This window comes from Rhinolophus ferrumequinum, chromosome 3, assembly GCF_004115265.2.
Source record: "Rhinolophus ferrumequinum isolate MPI-CBG mRhiFer1 chromosome 3, mRhiFer1_v1.p, whole genome shotgun sequence".
Classification (NCBI taxonomy): Eukaryota; Metazoa; Chordata; class Mammalia; order Chiroptera; family Rhinolophidae; genus Rhinolophus; species Rhinolophus ferrumequinum.
This window is the reverse complement of record NC_046286.1, coordinates 22,692,127-22,707,049: the sequence shown is the minus strand read 5'-3', so window position 1 is coordinate 22,707,049 and position 14,923 is coordinate 22,692,127. Positions and strand designations below refer to the sequence as shown.

Below are 14,923 nucleotides of genomic sequence, written 5' to 3'. Positions count from 1 at the left end.
CTTCCTTGGCTAGTTGGAGTTTGTTGAGACTAGCCCTAATTAAATGTTTTATGAGATACATTGAACAGATTTGGTCCCAGCCTTTGTTCACTATATTAACCAGTGGGGCCAACAGAGTGGTTTAGTAACAGGAAGATTTGCCATACACCAAGATGGTGTAAACATGAGGGGTAGATGTTACTGGAAAATAATTATCCATGGGTGTCATGAATTTCTGTATGTCTTGCAAGTTGTCTTTCTTTGAGACTGTCTTCTTAAGGAGTTTTAGATGGGGAGTCTCTGAATGATGGAAATAGTGTCTCCTGCTGGAGCAAAGGGTAAGTGTGCTTAAAGTGCGGAATGACATAGCGTCTTCCTTTGAGCAAAAGGCAGGCAGACTCATGGTCAAGCAAAACTTTATATCTACCTCTGTTGCCAAGGGAAGGCATGCGTACCGTCCATTACCCAGGTTCATGTTCTGTAGGCTTGGGGGTCCTTTCTTGTGATGCCACCCATTGCCTGTGCAAACATCATACGGTCCTCTGCTTTTCTCGGTGGGAGTCAGGACTTGGTAAACCAGCACAAATGCTGGTCCTCTAGCTACTGCTATTTGCTGTGAGTGATAAGCTTTTTTTTCCTTCTCTTACCCAGGAGTCTTGTTCCTTCTTGTCAGCATCCATGGCAGCCTCACTTGTTAACTTGCATGCAAACCTTCAAACTCCTCCAATCTTCACTATTAGAAGCTATAAAAGATACACCTTTGCTCTCAGTGGTCTCAAAGAGTTGTCAGTTAGCTTTGTCTGTATAAAGTACGCAACAATTGCTGCTTCTTGACATGGGATTCTTATCTAAGCAGTGATTCAGGATGTGGGCCCATTCATTCATTCATTCATTCATTTATTCATCTAGTCATTTATTTATTATGATATCTGTTACCTTCCAAATTTGCCATGCTGATTTGCATCAAGCCATACTTATTTGCATCACATGAGCATGGAGAATTGTACATGGGGTATTTTTAGGGGACAAGCCTAAAAGTGGTGCATACTCATATCATTCACCATCCTATTCCATCGACTGGAACTTGTCCCAAAATAATTCTTAGATGGGGAGAAACATGGTCTAGCCCTCTGTCCATGAAGAAGAGAAATGGGTTTGGTTTACTGTCTTGCCCACAAATGGAAGGTATTCCCAACCAACAGAAACTTGATGTGTACTGACATGAAAGAATGTGAGCCATGCGTGACTTTCGCATGGTTGAAATCCCGGGATGCATGAAGGAGACTGTGGAAGAGGATGAGAGGCTAGTCATGAATCATGTTTTACCTTAGGTAGACACATCTCTCTGCTGGTGACTGGCACACGCTGAAGGATTTTGATCTTGGGGGAAAAAAAATTAGGGGAGGATACTTAGGAAGCTGTAGCAACAGAGTGGGTGAAGGAAAATCGAGAGACAATTTTAATGAAGCCAGTGACAGAAGAGATTCACTACTATAACAACAAGTATCTTGTGTTGTGCTGGTTATTTGCCAAAGTAGAACCACTAACCAATGGACCAATTAGATATAAATGGTAAGAGAGAAGGTAAAGAATAGCAAGCATGTGGTGGGAGAATATCTGAAGAGAGGAATGAGGTGGGGAAATACTGAGATCCGTTTTGAATCATTGAGTGCTATGTGCTTGTACAATAGTTAGGTGGACGTGCCCAGCCGGCCCTGTTTATGTGTAGCTGGAGCTCCTTAGAAAAGTCAATACAGAGACCATAATGCCCAGGAAGAGACCAAAGATCATAAAGAGAGGGCTCTGATATCCCAGATACTCAGCAAGTATGTGTTAATTCACTTAATGTTTGTGTCATTTATTTACTATAAAAAGAGGGAACTTGTTACTTTTTGAATTTATTAAGCACATTCTAACTTTCTTCTGATTTCTCAGGTATTCAGGTGGAGGTAATATGTACCTATGCCTGGAAAGGCAAAATAGTAACATTAGATTAAAAAGGAAATCTAAAACAATTCTAAGTGAGCATATATTCTGCTTTGCCGGAAATGGCTATCTATAATTGGTGATGGTCTATCATAACTTCGGATTTGTTGTTACTTCTCCTAGTTACAACCGTGACACACAGGGCAGTGCCAAGCACTTTGCTTATACTCCGCATACAGTTATCACCTTAAAAAACACCATGTTCCCTTTTTTTCCTTTTTGTTAAACTTCATCCATGTATGCTCCAAGCTAATCGCTGTTGCAAATGTAGTTTCAGGACACAATCAGCAATAAGAAGACCACGTGGTTTAAATTGCCTCGTTTGGTTTTCATGTCTGCAGTATTACGACTGGAAGTGATAAGAAAGAGAAGTGAGCTCCTCTTTATGTACTCCACTTTACATGCTATTCCTGTCCTTTATTGCCTGGTTGAAATTATGGCCACTTTGTAAATGAGGCGTGATTTCATGACTGTGATCCAAAAGACCCGAAAGCTGAGTAATGCCATGCTTCTCCTCTCAACCCTCCATCTTCCCAACCCTCCGTCCTCCCAAGTCAACTGCATGCATCACAACCTGCTCAGAAGATACAGAAATGTGAATTCTGTTTTCTTCTTGCTTCATTTTTGCTTATTGAATTGCCCGATTTTATGGAAATTGGAGGGTGGTATGTAAACATCTGTAACAGGGACCATCTGTGTTTGTTCACTAAGTTAGTTAGTACAGAATGCTAATAAAACCAAATAACGGCTTTGGACTCCAAAAGAGCCAGTAGGCATTTTTCCATGTCATAGAAACAAACTAAGTCCTGCATCCAAAACTGCCACGTCACCAGTGCATGTCCTTGTTACAAGGACAGAGTGAAACAATATAAATTGGTCAACCTAAATTCACCATCCCTGATGAAAGGTCAGACACAAAACCTTGAAGTACAGGTCCTGCTGAGCTGGGTTGACTCCGTCAGCTATCCATTTGAAGAACTTAATGAGTTACTCACATTTAATGTGGCTCAAAGTTACCAGGAGATTATGTTTGTATAGTCTGAAAAGAGGTAGCCTACTTCTAATTTTAACCGCAATGTGATGTTTAGAAAGGCTGTTCCTATTTTTCCTATTTTAAACTAATGTCTTTCTAAATATGGTGTGTTCATACTGTGTTTCCCCTAAAATAAGACCTAGCTGGACAATCAGCTCTAATGCGTCTTTTGGAGCAAAGATTAATATAAGACATGGTATAGTATCGTATTATATTATATTAGACATGGTATATTATATTATATTACATTACATTACATTACATTACATTATATTATATTATATTATACCCGGTCTGTATTATATTATATAAGACCCAGTCTTATATTGTAGTAAAATAAGACTGGGTCTTATATTAATTTTTGCTTCAAAAGACATATTTGAGCTGATTGTTCGGCTAGGTCTTATTTTGGAGGAAACATGGTAGTATTTCATCTAGGGACACAGATTCCAGACTTCAGACCCTCTTGCCGTTTCAGATTTGGTCAAAAGGTAGAACAGATGTGTTATGTTGGGCTGGAGCTGTGCTGTTTCCAGTGGGATATCGAGGGTTAGTTTCTAGTGGGCTGGAGGTTCTGTCCTTCTGGAAGCTGTTGTTAGGTGCTGCTTTTGTTGTGTGATGCAGAGAAGAAATAAAAAGCACAAATTCTTCTCTAGCCTTAGCTTTCTGAGCACAAGCCACAAAATCAAATCCACATCCCTCCAGTTCAGGCTATAGAGGGCAGCATCGTGTATGACTGTGCTTGGAAGAAGTTTGGTTAATACAAAGACCTAATTTTTTAATGAACGCTGACATTGGTAAGTTTATCATCACATGTAGAATTACTTAACAGATTGGCACTTTAGATCCTGAGTAAATCACCATGTCCTCAGTCGTACCTTAGAAATGAATCTTTTGAATTTTAGTCATAACTAGATTGAATATCACTGAATTATAAGAAAAATTGACCTCATATTGCCAATAATATAAACTTGGTATTTGGATGATATCACTGTATTGATTTCTTACCATTCTAACTTTCTGGGGTGAGAATTTAATTTACAAATTGTAATTGACTTTTCAAATCAACAAGTTTGATGATCTCATGGTTATCTGTTTTTCTTGCCTTGTATTTTCCATTATAGGAATCATCCCAGTTGTCTGGACTCCCTGAGTATGTTAAAATAGTAGAAGTGGGACCTAGGGATGGATTGCAGAATGAAAAGGTAGTTTGATATCAAATTTACAGTTAATTTCAAATGGTAACTTGAAATACTATTATTAAGACTCTAAAGACTTGCATAGATTTCATATGCTGCACTATTGTATTTATTCTCAATTTGCTTGTTGAATTTATCAATTTTAAATAGGATTTGTTTTCTGTTAGGAAGTAATTTTTTGTTTATGCTTCAATACACACTATATAAATTACTTATACAATATATCTTAATGTTTTCATAGGTTATAGTTCCTACAGATATAAAAATTGAATTTATCAATCAACTCTCCCAAACTGGCTTACCTGTAATCGAAGTAACCAGCTTTGTGTCCTCCAGATGGGTACCACAGGTATGTAAATCCATGATTCTTAACTGCGTCTTTAATTCAGTTTCACAAAGATTTAGAAAACAGTGTGATATACATTGTGAATATGACTTGATATAATTACTAATTTGCTATGTTCTTATAAAATATTAACCCATGCACTGCGATATGATTAAAGAAAAACCCCTTTGATGAAATATATCAATTAAGTCCTAAAACGTCGTTTAGAACTCCATCTTAATCCTACATGAGTATATGGTCCAACGTAATGAGTAGAGGATAAAGCTCAGCCCTGACATTCTTTCACCACCACTAAGGTTCCCCTGAGATTCTGCCTTCAGTAATTTTCTTTTCCTATGTTCTCTTCTTTGCCTTTCCTTCCAACATCAGTAATCACTTCTAATAGGATGATGATAAATCTGTTTCTAGCCTTCTGCTCTTTAATAACCTTCAGCTAGCTAGATGTGCCACCAGCACCTCAAATCAGTGGGTTCAAAATCAAACTTTTCATTGTCTATTCTACGTTATGCTGATAGCTCAACTATTCCTTTTGGAATCTTGTACTTGAATGTTCAATGGATCATCTCTTACTTCTAGTCAGTTACTGATTCATAAAAATTCTTATTCCTCAGTAGGGCTTATACCTGTCTCTTCTTTTCAATCCCATTGATACATTAGTAATCCACACACTCTTCTCTACTAATTCCTGTGATAGTCCCTTAAATTATATCCGTAATCACTGTTTCTCTTTTTCTTTTCCTTGTATATTTTGCCCATTGCTTCTAAAATAATCTCAGAAATATCAGTGTTCTCACACTCATGTTCTGAGTTCTTTAGAGGTTCCCTTCTCCCCACTGAGAAAGTCTGGAAACTTTGCCCTGACCTCCTATACCTGATCCCTTTTTTACCTGTCCAGTCTTTTTTTGTTCCTTTTCTTTTCGTTTTGTTTCTTTTTTATTAGTTTCAGGTGTACAAAGCAATGTAATATTATAGTTAGACATTTACACCCCTCACAAAGTGTAACCCCCCAAATCTACCACCCTTGACATCATACATAGGTATTACAATACCATTGACTATATTCCCTATGCTGTACTTTATATCCCATGACTATATATACACGTGTGTGTGTGTGTGTGTGTGTGTGTGTGTGTGTGTATTATAGTTGACCCTCAGTATTAGTCTACGTCAGCTTCAGGTGTACAGCACATTGGTCAGGCATCTACACAGTCTATGAAGTGATCCCCCTGATAAGTCCAGTACCCATCTGGCACCTTACATGATCTTTATAACAGTAATGATTATATTCCCTATACTGTATTTCATATCCCCGTGACTATATTTTTCCTCCTCATTTTGCTGAAGCCCTGCCAAACCAAATTGCTTTTTGTTCCCTATTTACAAGTCTTGTCTCTTTAGCTATATAGCACTTTGTCGATACTTGCTTAGATTCATCTCAGTTTCTTCATTGCTCTGAAGTCATGACAAGATGATGTGAGAAGGCTGAAAACATTAAAGGCTTTTTAATTAGAAGGCATTGGAAGTAACAGAAGCCACAATAGGATTAATAGTATTAGTACTATGTCACTTTTCAAAGAATCATTAGTTACATATCAGAGTTACTTTTATTCATCCTCAAAATAGATTGTAATTTTTCTTCACCCCTGTTGTCACTGTTTATAATCATATATTTTTTGTAAATATTTTCTAATTATCTGCTTCCTGAACTATAAGCCTCATGGAGATAGTGAGCGTGTTTCTTGTTCCTCACTGTATCCCCATGCTTTGTGCCTTGTGAGTAGCTGCTCAGTAAATAATTGTGAAATGAATAAAGAATCAGTCAGCCTGAAAAAAGAATAGCACACTACTTTCAGTTCTTTGGTATGGACAGGTAACTTCTACTTTTGTTCACATATTTGGTCCTAATGAAGGTCACAGATATTTCCCTTAGGAAGACCCAAATAGCTTACATATTCCCTTTATATTTTCATGTTGTAAAATGCTGGCTATTATTATTTCACTGGCTGTCATTAATTTTAAGGGACTGTGAGACCCTGTTTTCATCTTTAAGTTTCCATGAAATTGCTTCTGTGTTTTATTCAGTCAGTGCTCATTTCATGTATTTGTTTATTGTTGGAGAGACACTGGATAGTCTGGTATAATTTTAGAGGAAGTCTTTAGAGAGAGAACAACAGTTCATGGTAATACTGATTGATGACCAACCAAAATTATATTTCAGATATTTTCCTAGTCCTCTTCAAGATACTTTTATTTCCCAATAATTTTATAAAGCCACCTACAAAATATTCTCCTTTATTACGATGATTCCCATGGTCACTGTTTATTATGACATAGTGCTGGAAATTGATTTACAGATTATTCTTCAGGAGGATCTGGGACACACCCAGTGATGGTTAGAAGGATGAGACTAGAACCCTTTGTAGAGGGCCCCATTTCTTCTTGCACAACTAGTTAAGGGCAGAGATGGACAAAACAAAAGGACAGGCAGTCTCTCTGTAAGCAGTAATAGGAATGCCTTCTGGCCTCACATTAAGTAGATCCATGTGATGGGACCATAAAATAATATGATTTATTGCGGGCTTGCTCCTGAGGTGAATTTGGGACTTAACCTATGGAGATTTAATGAACTCTTCCTAGGCTCAACGTATTTTTGAATAAAGGACATCATTCCCCACATAGTTCCTGAGGACAGCTGTGGTGAGGTAGAAGTTCCTCTGGAAATGCGTTTCTGTCTACATTCTGCCTTGAGCTTGAGTGAGTGACTTAACCTTTTGGAACCTTAGAAATCCCAGCAGTGATGCCTGCAGTACGGGAGGGTTCCGAGCAGTGAGGAATGTGAACGGGTCCCTGTGTGTGAATACCCGGGGTCCAGAGCACCTGGCTCCTGACCAGCGCTCACTGTTACCTAAGTAAATGCCTGACTGCAGAGGGAATGACTGACTTATCCTGGGTGCCACAGAAGTTAACTGCCGTCTCTTCAATAAGCAGCCTTTTTCTTAACGATTGGAATATGTGTTTAGTTCAAATTTTAGGCCCAATAAGAATAATTAAAGATACTAATCCTTCAACTAATAAAGAATATGTTATATATTTCACTTTTAATACTCATCTGGTGTTTGCATGTAAACCCCCCCCAAATTTTTTTTTTTTTAAATAAATCACGTATCTATAAAGGAGCAGTGTGCCTGAATCAAAGATATCACGGGATTCATAGTCCAAAGTTATACCAGTCACTTACTACATAACATGCTGAGTGTTTGTCAAAGGACGATATTAAGAATATTCCATTTTGCCATTTTATTTTCCATAATTGTGTTTGTGTTTTAGAATTCACTGAGCTTGCCTGAACAGAGCATGTTTTATTGTTGTAGTTGCAGTTTATCTCACTATGAAACTCTGCTGATTTCCTTGTTTTTTTACTAGCAGACCAGGCCCTAAATCAGCACAATTAATTCATAATGTTCATTTCTCTTTTTAAATTTTATATCATTCTCTTTCATTTTTGAAGAAACTCCTATGACATCAGACTCACCTAACTTAAAATAATGTCTGAACCTTTGACAGAACAATCTTAGTACAGCAGCTTATATGTAATTGTCTGAAGTAATTTCTGCTTCTGCAGACAGTGAGTATGGTCCTAAAATGGTATTCTATTAATTCTCTGCATCTTCTTCTATTTCTTTCTGTCAAACATAGGTCATGGGAATAGTCCTCTAATTTGTTTAGATTGCTGCTTGTTCACTTATTTCTTTTTTTAGTATTTTAAAGCTTTTTTTTATAGTTTCCCTCCTACTGTTTTGTTTGGCAGCGGCTTTCTAACTAAATCAGCTAAAGAAAAGTTCCTTGGTAGCAGGGTGCCATATAAAACAGGATCCCACACCTATAATCTAAATGGCCAGACATGATAAAATACCTGCCATTAAAAAGTGTTCTTTACAACTTATCTAGAAAAAGGTTTACTTAGAATGATTTATAAGAACAGTTGAAATGAGTCCAGATAGCCCCTCAGTTCAGTGGAATGAACAACAATAACAGCAGAAAGAAAACATGTTTATAAAAATAGGTTTACTGCAACTTTGGAATGTGGCTCTTAGTAGTAAAGCTATTTAAATCATTATAAATACAGTATTTTTAAAACGTGAACTAGAGTTGTACATTCATTTTTAATTTAGCCATTTGGTTTTAAACACGTTCATTTACATGAGTGATTAAAGTGAACATCATTTATTTAAAAATAAGAATACATTAAATGTATACAACCCAGTATGTTTATGAGTGTCATATGCAAAGTCTCAGTTATAAATATTTTCTCCCTGTTGAATTAATTTTTAACTGTTGGAATGGGTGGGTCACAAATCTTGACATGTCAGCAAGAGCTAGAAATAGGGTTTCTCTATAAAAGTAGAAAAAATATACATAAAAGACTGTAACAATTATTTACAAATCAGTCTAACACTTAAAAATATGGCCTACGTACAATGTAAGCAAGAAGGAATGTGTAAATCTTTCCCTACCCTTCTTTTACTGTGTGTTTCAATTAATTCTTTATTGGTAATGAATACACATTTACTGGATTGAAGTTTAAGATTCAGATTTACACTGATGAGATGCAGGAGGCTTTAGCTTCTGCTGCTGAGTTCCCTCCTAGCTTCTATTCCTGGCTCTGCTCTTTTTGAGGGTGTGTGGAGAAGAGGCAAGGAAGGAGGCAATTCAGCAGAGATGCTGAGAGAGAGAGAGAGAGAGAGAGAGAGAGAGAGAGAGACAGCGAGCGAGCCTTTGCATGCTCAGACACACAGAGCCCCCAGATTCTTTTGCTTATGAGGCACAGTTAACTGGCAGGGTAATTTTATCATCTGGGAAGTGTTCCCAGAGCTAGTCTCATTCATTATACCCCAGATGAGTTGGCTTCTGAGATCTCCCCAAAGAGGATCCTTGTGAAATTTACCAAGACCTCCGCTCTCATTTCGTGGAGTTATAGGAGTCTTTTTACTCAGATAGGTTGGGGAGGGAGAGAGTGGGCTGAAAGGGAAGCAACATTTAACCCAAAGTCTCTGCAAAGGAGACCCCTTGGAATGCTCAGTTCTCTGTTTAGTACAGTTTTCTACTACACACTAAGATTAACCGAGTCTCACTTAATCCCTGTCCTATTTGGTTCCCTTATGCTTTCCACGTGTTATTTCTATAATAGAGTTGGATCTGTTTAATGATCACAGTTAGCATTAGGGACCAGCCAGTTCAGATCACCCAGACTAGTCTTTGGTAAAGTCTCCATTTACTTTTTTTTCCCCTCCTGAATGGGAGTACACACTAGTGCTGCTTCCTTGTAAAAAAGCTTATGTTAAAGAGGTTTAAGGGTGTATTTTTTATTAGCAGCAATTTCTAAATGGACTAGGCATGTTTCATTTTTCAACTTATTTGAGCATGTTGAATTTCTTACGTGTCAAATAATTGCTCTGTGTTCAATATTTGGCCTCAGAGAAGAAATAAAGACACTCCGTTATTTAGTAAATGACCTCAGATGGTTATTTGGAAGTTAATGGGGATAACATTGTTGTATGGGAGCTATATCCACATAGAAATAAATATGTTAGCTCCTCAGGAAGTAGAAAATAAGCATACAATATTTTCTACCTCATTGTGTTCCCAGCATTGAATGGCATGAACTATAGACTCTTCAGCTTGATTCTGTAAGTCTAATGTGTTTTTCATTGACTGTATAGCTTGTGGCAAATATTTTAGCTGCTTGTTTGTATAAATGCGTGTGCACATATGTATTCAAACATGGGCAGTTGCCACATATTCCTGAAAGTTAGTATAGTTAATGCTGGTTCTTTTGATTTTCTACAGAACAAATAACTCCAACAGTTAGTGGCTTAATAGCAATATTTGTTTGCACTTATGGTTTCTGTGAATCAAGAATTCAGGAGTGGCTCAATGTGGTGCTTCTGGCAAGAGGTTTCTCAGAGATGGTGGTCAGAGCTGGAGCAGCGGGCGCTTGGAGGCCCCGCCAGGGAAGCTGGGGGCTGGCTGGACACCTCTTTCTTCATGAGTTCTCAGAGCCTCTCCATGTGGTCTCTGTATGGGCTAGTTTGGACTTCCTCACAGCATGGCAGCCTTAGACAAGAGGTGACTCAGACCTACAAAGGTGAGTGTTCCAAGAGGCAGGCAAAGTGGTATGCCTTTTATAACCAAGCCTTTTAAATTTTATAACATTACTCTTCCATAATCCATTAGTGGAGCCAGTTACAGAGATACCCAGTTTCAAAGGGAGGGACAGACTCGATTGGGAGTGGCATTTTAGAAGAGCAGGGAGTGGAAATACCATTTGCCCTCATTTTTATAATCTGTGACACATTTTTTTAAAACGGTCTAGTAATTAATCTAGTAATATGCTTTTTCTTACTAATAATTAAAGAATAGAGTTAGTAGAAAAGCAGGTTCTGCATTATGAAACCCCCAAATTCTAAAAGAAAAAAGAAAAAAAAGGTATTTGAGCACTGTCACTGTCAGGGCTGCTAATACGTATCTCATTCCTGCTCACTCCCTTTATAAAATTGTGTTGTCTCAAATGGGATTCAGGTTAGTATTTGAGGGAGAGGTGTGTTATCTAGACAACTTGAGAAATAAGGGGGAGAAACCCACCTCCAGATCTTTCTCATCCTCAACTCCGGTTAAGGCAGAAATGGGGTAGAAGCAGGTGAAGCAATCAGAGGCATTTGCTTTCATCACCACTTCTATTCTGGAGTGAAGCCAGCTTTTCCCTCAATACCCATTTCTAAACTTGAAGCCCAAATTGAAGAGGCAGTCACAGGAGTGGAGAATCACCTCCTGCCAGGAGATGGGGATAGAAGGAAGAAGAAAAAGCCAGAAAGCCAAAGGTAAACTTTAGAGCTTGAAATTTCCCTCCACACCCCCAAATCCTTGCCATCCCCTCTGAAAATGGTGAGCACAGCCAGCTGCAGGGATCACTGCCCTCACGGCAGAATATGTTATTTCTATATCCCCTTGAAGCTGTGCCTTCCATGTCTAGACCTGCTCAGCAGAGTCCCAACTTCTGGACTAACACCTTTTCAGAGAGTCTGTTATAACCTATTTGGCATGCATGGCATGTACACATGATTCAGTTCAAAGTGTTACATTATTTAGGTAATGCCTACTGACTTTTGAAAGAAAAAAGAGCAGGAAGGCCTTATTTTTTACCCCAGAGCAAATGTCAATGTACTGAAGAAATGAAAAGTAGCAATTAAATTTTTGTTGCTTTTTGTCAACACAAAACGCCCTGCATTACTTTAAGTTGCTATATTAAAATGTTCCTCTAAATTTGCAGTCAGATTTTTCTCCTTTTAAAGGAAAATAATCACATGCACTCTGAATACTATACTAGGTACTCTCTACAATGTGTCAGTGAATTAGTTTTATATCTTATAGTGGTGTTGCTTATATAACAGTGATTATTACAACAGCTTTACAACTGATGTGAAGTGAATTTCTGCATTCCTCTGATCAGTGGGTGGGGCTTTGCTTGATCATTTTCTGTGTTTTTAAGCAGTGATTAACCAGAATGTGATATTTTAAAGTCGTTATGTTTCATTGTACCATTCCATCCTTGCTACTATTACCATTTAGAACAAGCAAATTGCCTAAAGCATATTCACAAATTTTAAAACACCTTTACCTCTCCCAGAAAAGACATGGAAATACGAAATTTATTTTTTTGTTGCTGTTGTTAGAATAGTGGGCACCACTTTTTATTCTTTTTTAGCTTGTTTAAGGTTGTCCTTTGTAATAAAATTGGAAAAAATGCAGTTTCTAACATTGTACGTATTACTCAGCATTCAACAACAGCTTATTCTGTAGCTATAATGTAGTTTCATTACGGTCTGAAAAGCAAAAGAAAAAATTATAATTAAGAGCAACAATGCTAGCGATTTTACTGGTTAGATTTGAAAATTTTTCACTCTGAAGGCATAATTTAATATTTTTTGGACTTTTCTTTCCCCTATGAAGCTAAAAATCCATGATTATACTCATAGATTTATTGTGTACATTATGCACTGCTTTTCTAATTACTTAATTTGATCAACATTTTGATTTACAAATTGGGTTTTTGTGGGTCTTAGAGTTACAAGAGGAATTATAACAAAATGTTAAAGTAAAACACTTTACCTCACTTTTTATTAAATTATATTAAGTTTATTGTTTACCAATTTTTTTCTAAGTTTTCCCATGAAAGAAAGAAACTTTGAAAGCCATTTTGATCACATTAAAACTGTCTGAAAATTTGGTCTTGTAGAACTATCTGTATGCCATTGATAACTGAAAGGTCTAGACATAATTGCATAAAATTTGAATAGAAACACAATTTGACACAGAAAGACTTGTATCCGAACTTTGTAATGTTTTTTTCAGCATTATGCTGATTAGTTTGTTAAGAAACATTGTCAGTCTTAATGTAGCATAAACTCATTCCATTGATAAGACTCCTAAGCCACTTAAGTGCAGTTCACTGTAAGAGAAGCAAAGTGTGCCCTGCGGTCTAGAGGACTAGTAAAAGTACTTCCAGTGTGCTATAGTTAGGACTCACAGAGAATCACGGCCATTAGTGAAAACTAGGTTTAAAGTTTAACGTTTTAAGCTATTAAATGTTTAAACTGGTTTGTTCACCAGTTTTAAGTTTGTGTTTAATAAACTCTTGTTTTCAAGAATTCATGATCCTTTTACACTAAGCATTCAAAATGAAAATATCATACCAAATATTTTGAAATAGATTGATTTTAAAAGACATTTTGTTGATATGTTTATAAAGAATTATGCTTCCTAGTTAATTTTTAAAAGTAAACATAAGTAGTTTTTTTCTAATTTTCAGGCATGCATGTGCATACACACGTTGATCTAAAGTTGCCTGGTTAAATTGTTGGAAAGTTCTCTAGGAGTACCGTGTTTCCCTGAAAATAAGACCTAGCTGGACCATCAGCTCTAATGCATCTTTTGGAGCCAAAATTAATATAAGACCCAGTCTTATTTAACATAATATAAGACCTTGTATAATATAATATAATATAATATAATATAATATAATATAATATAATATAATATAATATAATAGCACTAGAGCTGATTGTTGCCTAGGTCTTATTTTCGGGGAAACATGGTAATATGTAGTAAACATAGAGAATTAGATGATTATGAATGCTAAAATAACATATTTCAAAAAATCACATTAAATAATAGGTAAGGTTTATATTTCAAAACTTAGACCTTAAACTTAGACTTAATGAAACACGTATATGTAAATGTTTCACTTCTTCCACATTTGATAAAGTAAAAAGACTATAAGTGTATTTTTTCACTTAGAGTATACCTGTAAGTATAAAGCATACTTTATAAAGTATTTTATTTTGTTATCCTTCTAAAATTTTAATCTACATTTCCTTATCTTGAATATTCACTTTATAGAGTTAAAGGCTAATTGGAATTACAATTTTTAGAATAATAGAATATTTTGTAACATCTGAATTTTAAATATTTATTCATTGTTAATATATAGAACATTCTTTAAAGAATACTGTTCATTTTATAAATGTCTTAGACAACTGCAAATTTGTGATTACAGAAGACCATACAGTATAGTTTTAATTGTCCTAGGTACTCACATTTGTGTTTGCCTTTTAAAATACATAATTAAGTATTCTTTGAAATATCAGCATGTTGAAGCAAATTCATGCTAGTAACAGGAGAACATCAATACTACTTCATACATTCTTGTACTGCTCTGATATGGGACCCATTAATAAATTATAACACTATTATTTGTTCAGGCTGATGCATTTAATATTGAATTCAGCTTATAGTATGTACTAATAAATGAATAGTATGTACTAAATAAGTGTAATAAATATAGCCCCATTGTAGTTATTTCCCCGCCAAGTCCTCCAGGTTGCATTTTTCCTGAGCTTTTAGTAACATTATTTATGTATTGTTTATATATAACAACATATACATTTTCTGATAGAACAAGAGAAAATCTGAGACCTGACTCTTATTCATCATATGATTTGGCAAAGTCTTTCCATCGCTCTGTGACTTGGACTCTTTCCATTTATTCATTCACCCATCCCTTGCTTTTATTGTGTCTCTATTAAAAACCACATTGAGTTCTTGGTTGGACTCAAAAATCGAATGATGTATAGTTGCTAACAATAACCATAATATCTACATAATAAGGCAATTATAAAGTTAAAGTGGATAATGGAAATGAAATCATTAAAAAAGTGAAAACGCATGCAAAATGGTTTTAAAATGAAGTCAATATCTGTAAATGAGTTATAATAAAATCAAACGTAGTGATCAGAATGCATGAAGCAGTTTGTCATTGGTTAC

At 36.1% G+C, this 14,923-nt stretch overlaps 1 protein-coding gene across 2 annotated transcripts in view; it reads left to right on the top strand.

Moving 5' to 3' along the window:
• HMGCLL1 (3-hydroxymethyl-3-methylglutaryl-CoA lyase like 1) overlaps positions 1 to 14,923 on the top strand; it is a 142,459-nt gene that overhangs the window by 40,388 nt on the left and 87,148 nt on the right. For both annotated transcript variants that reach the window (XM_033103643.1, XM_033103642.1), the window contains exons 2-3: positions 4,123 to 4,203; positions 4,439 to 4,546. In XM_033103643.1, the coding sequence (XP_032959534.1) occupies positions 4,123 to 4,203; positions 4,439 to 4,546 (189 nt within the window). The remainder of the gene's footprint in view (positions 1 to 4,122; positions 4,204 to 4,438; positions 4,547 to 14,923) is intronic.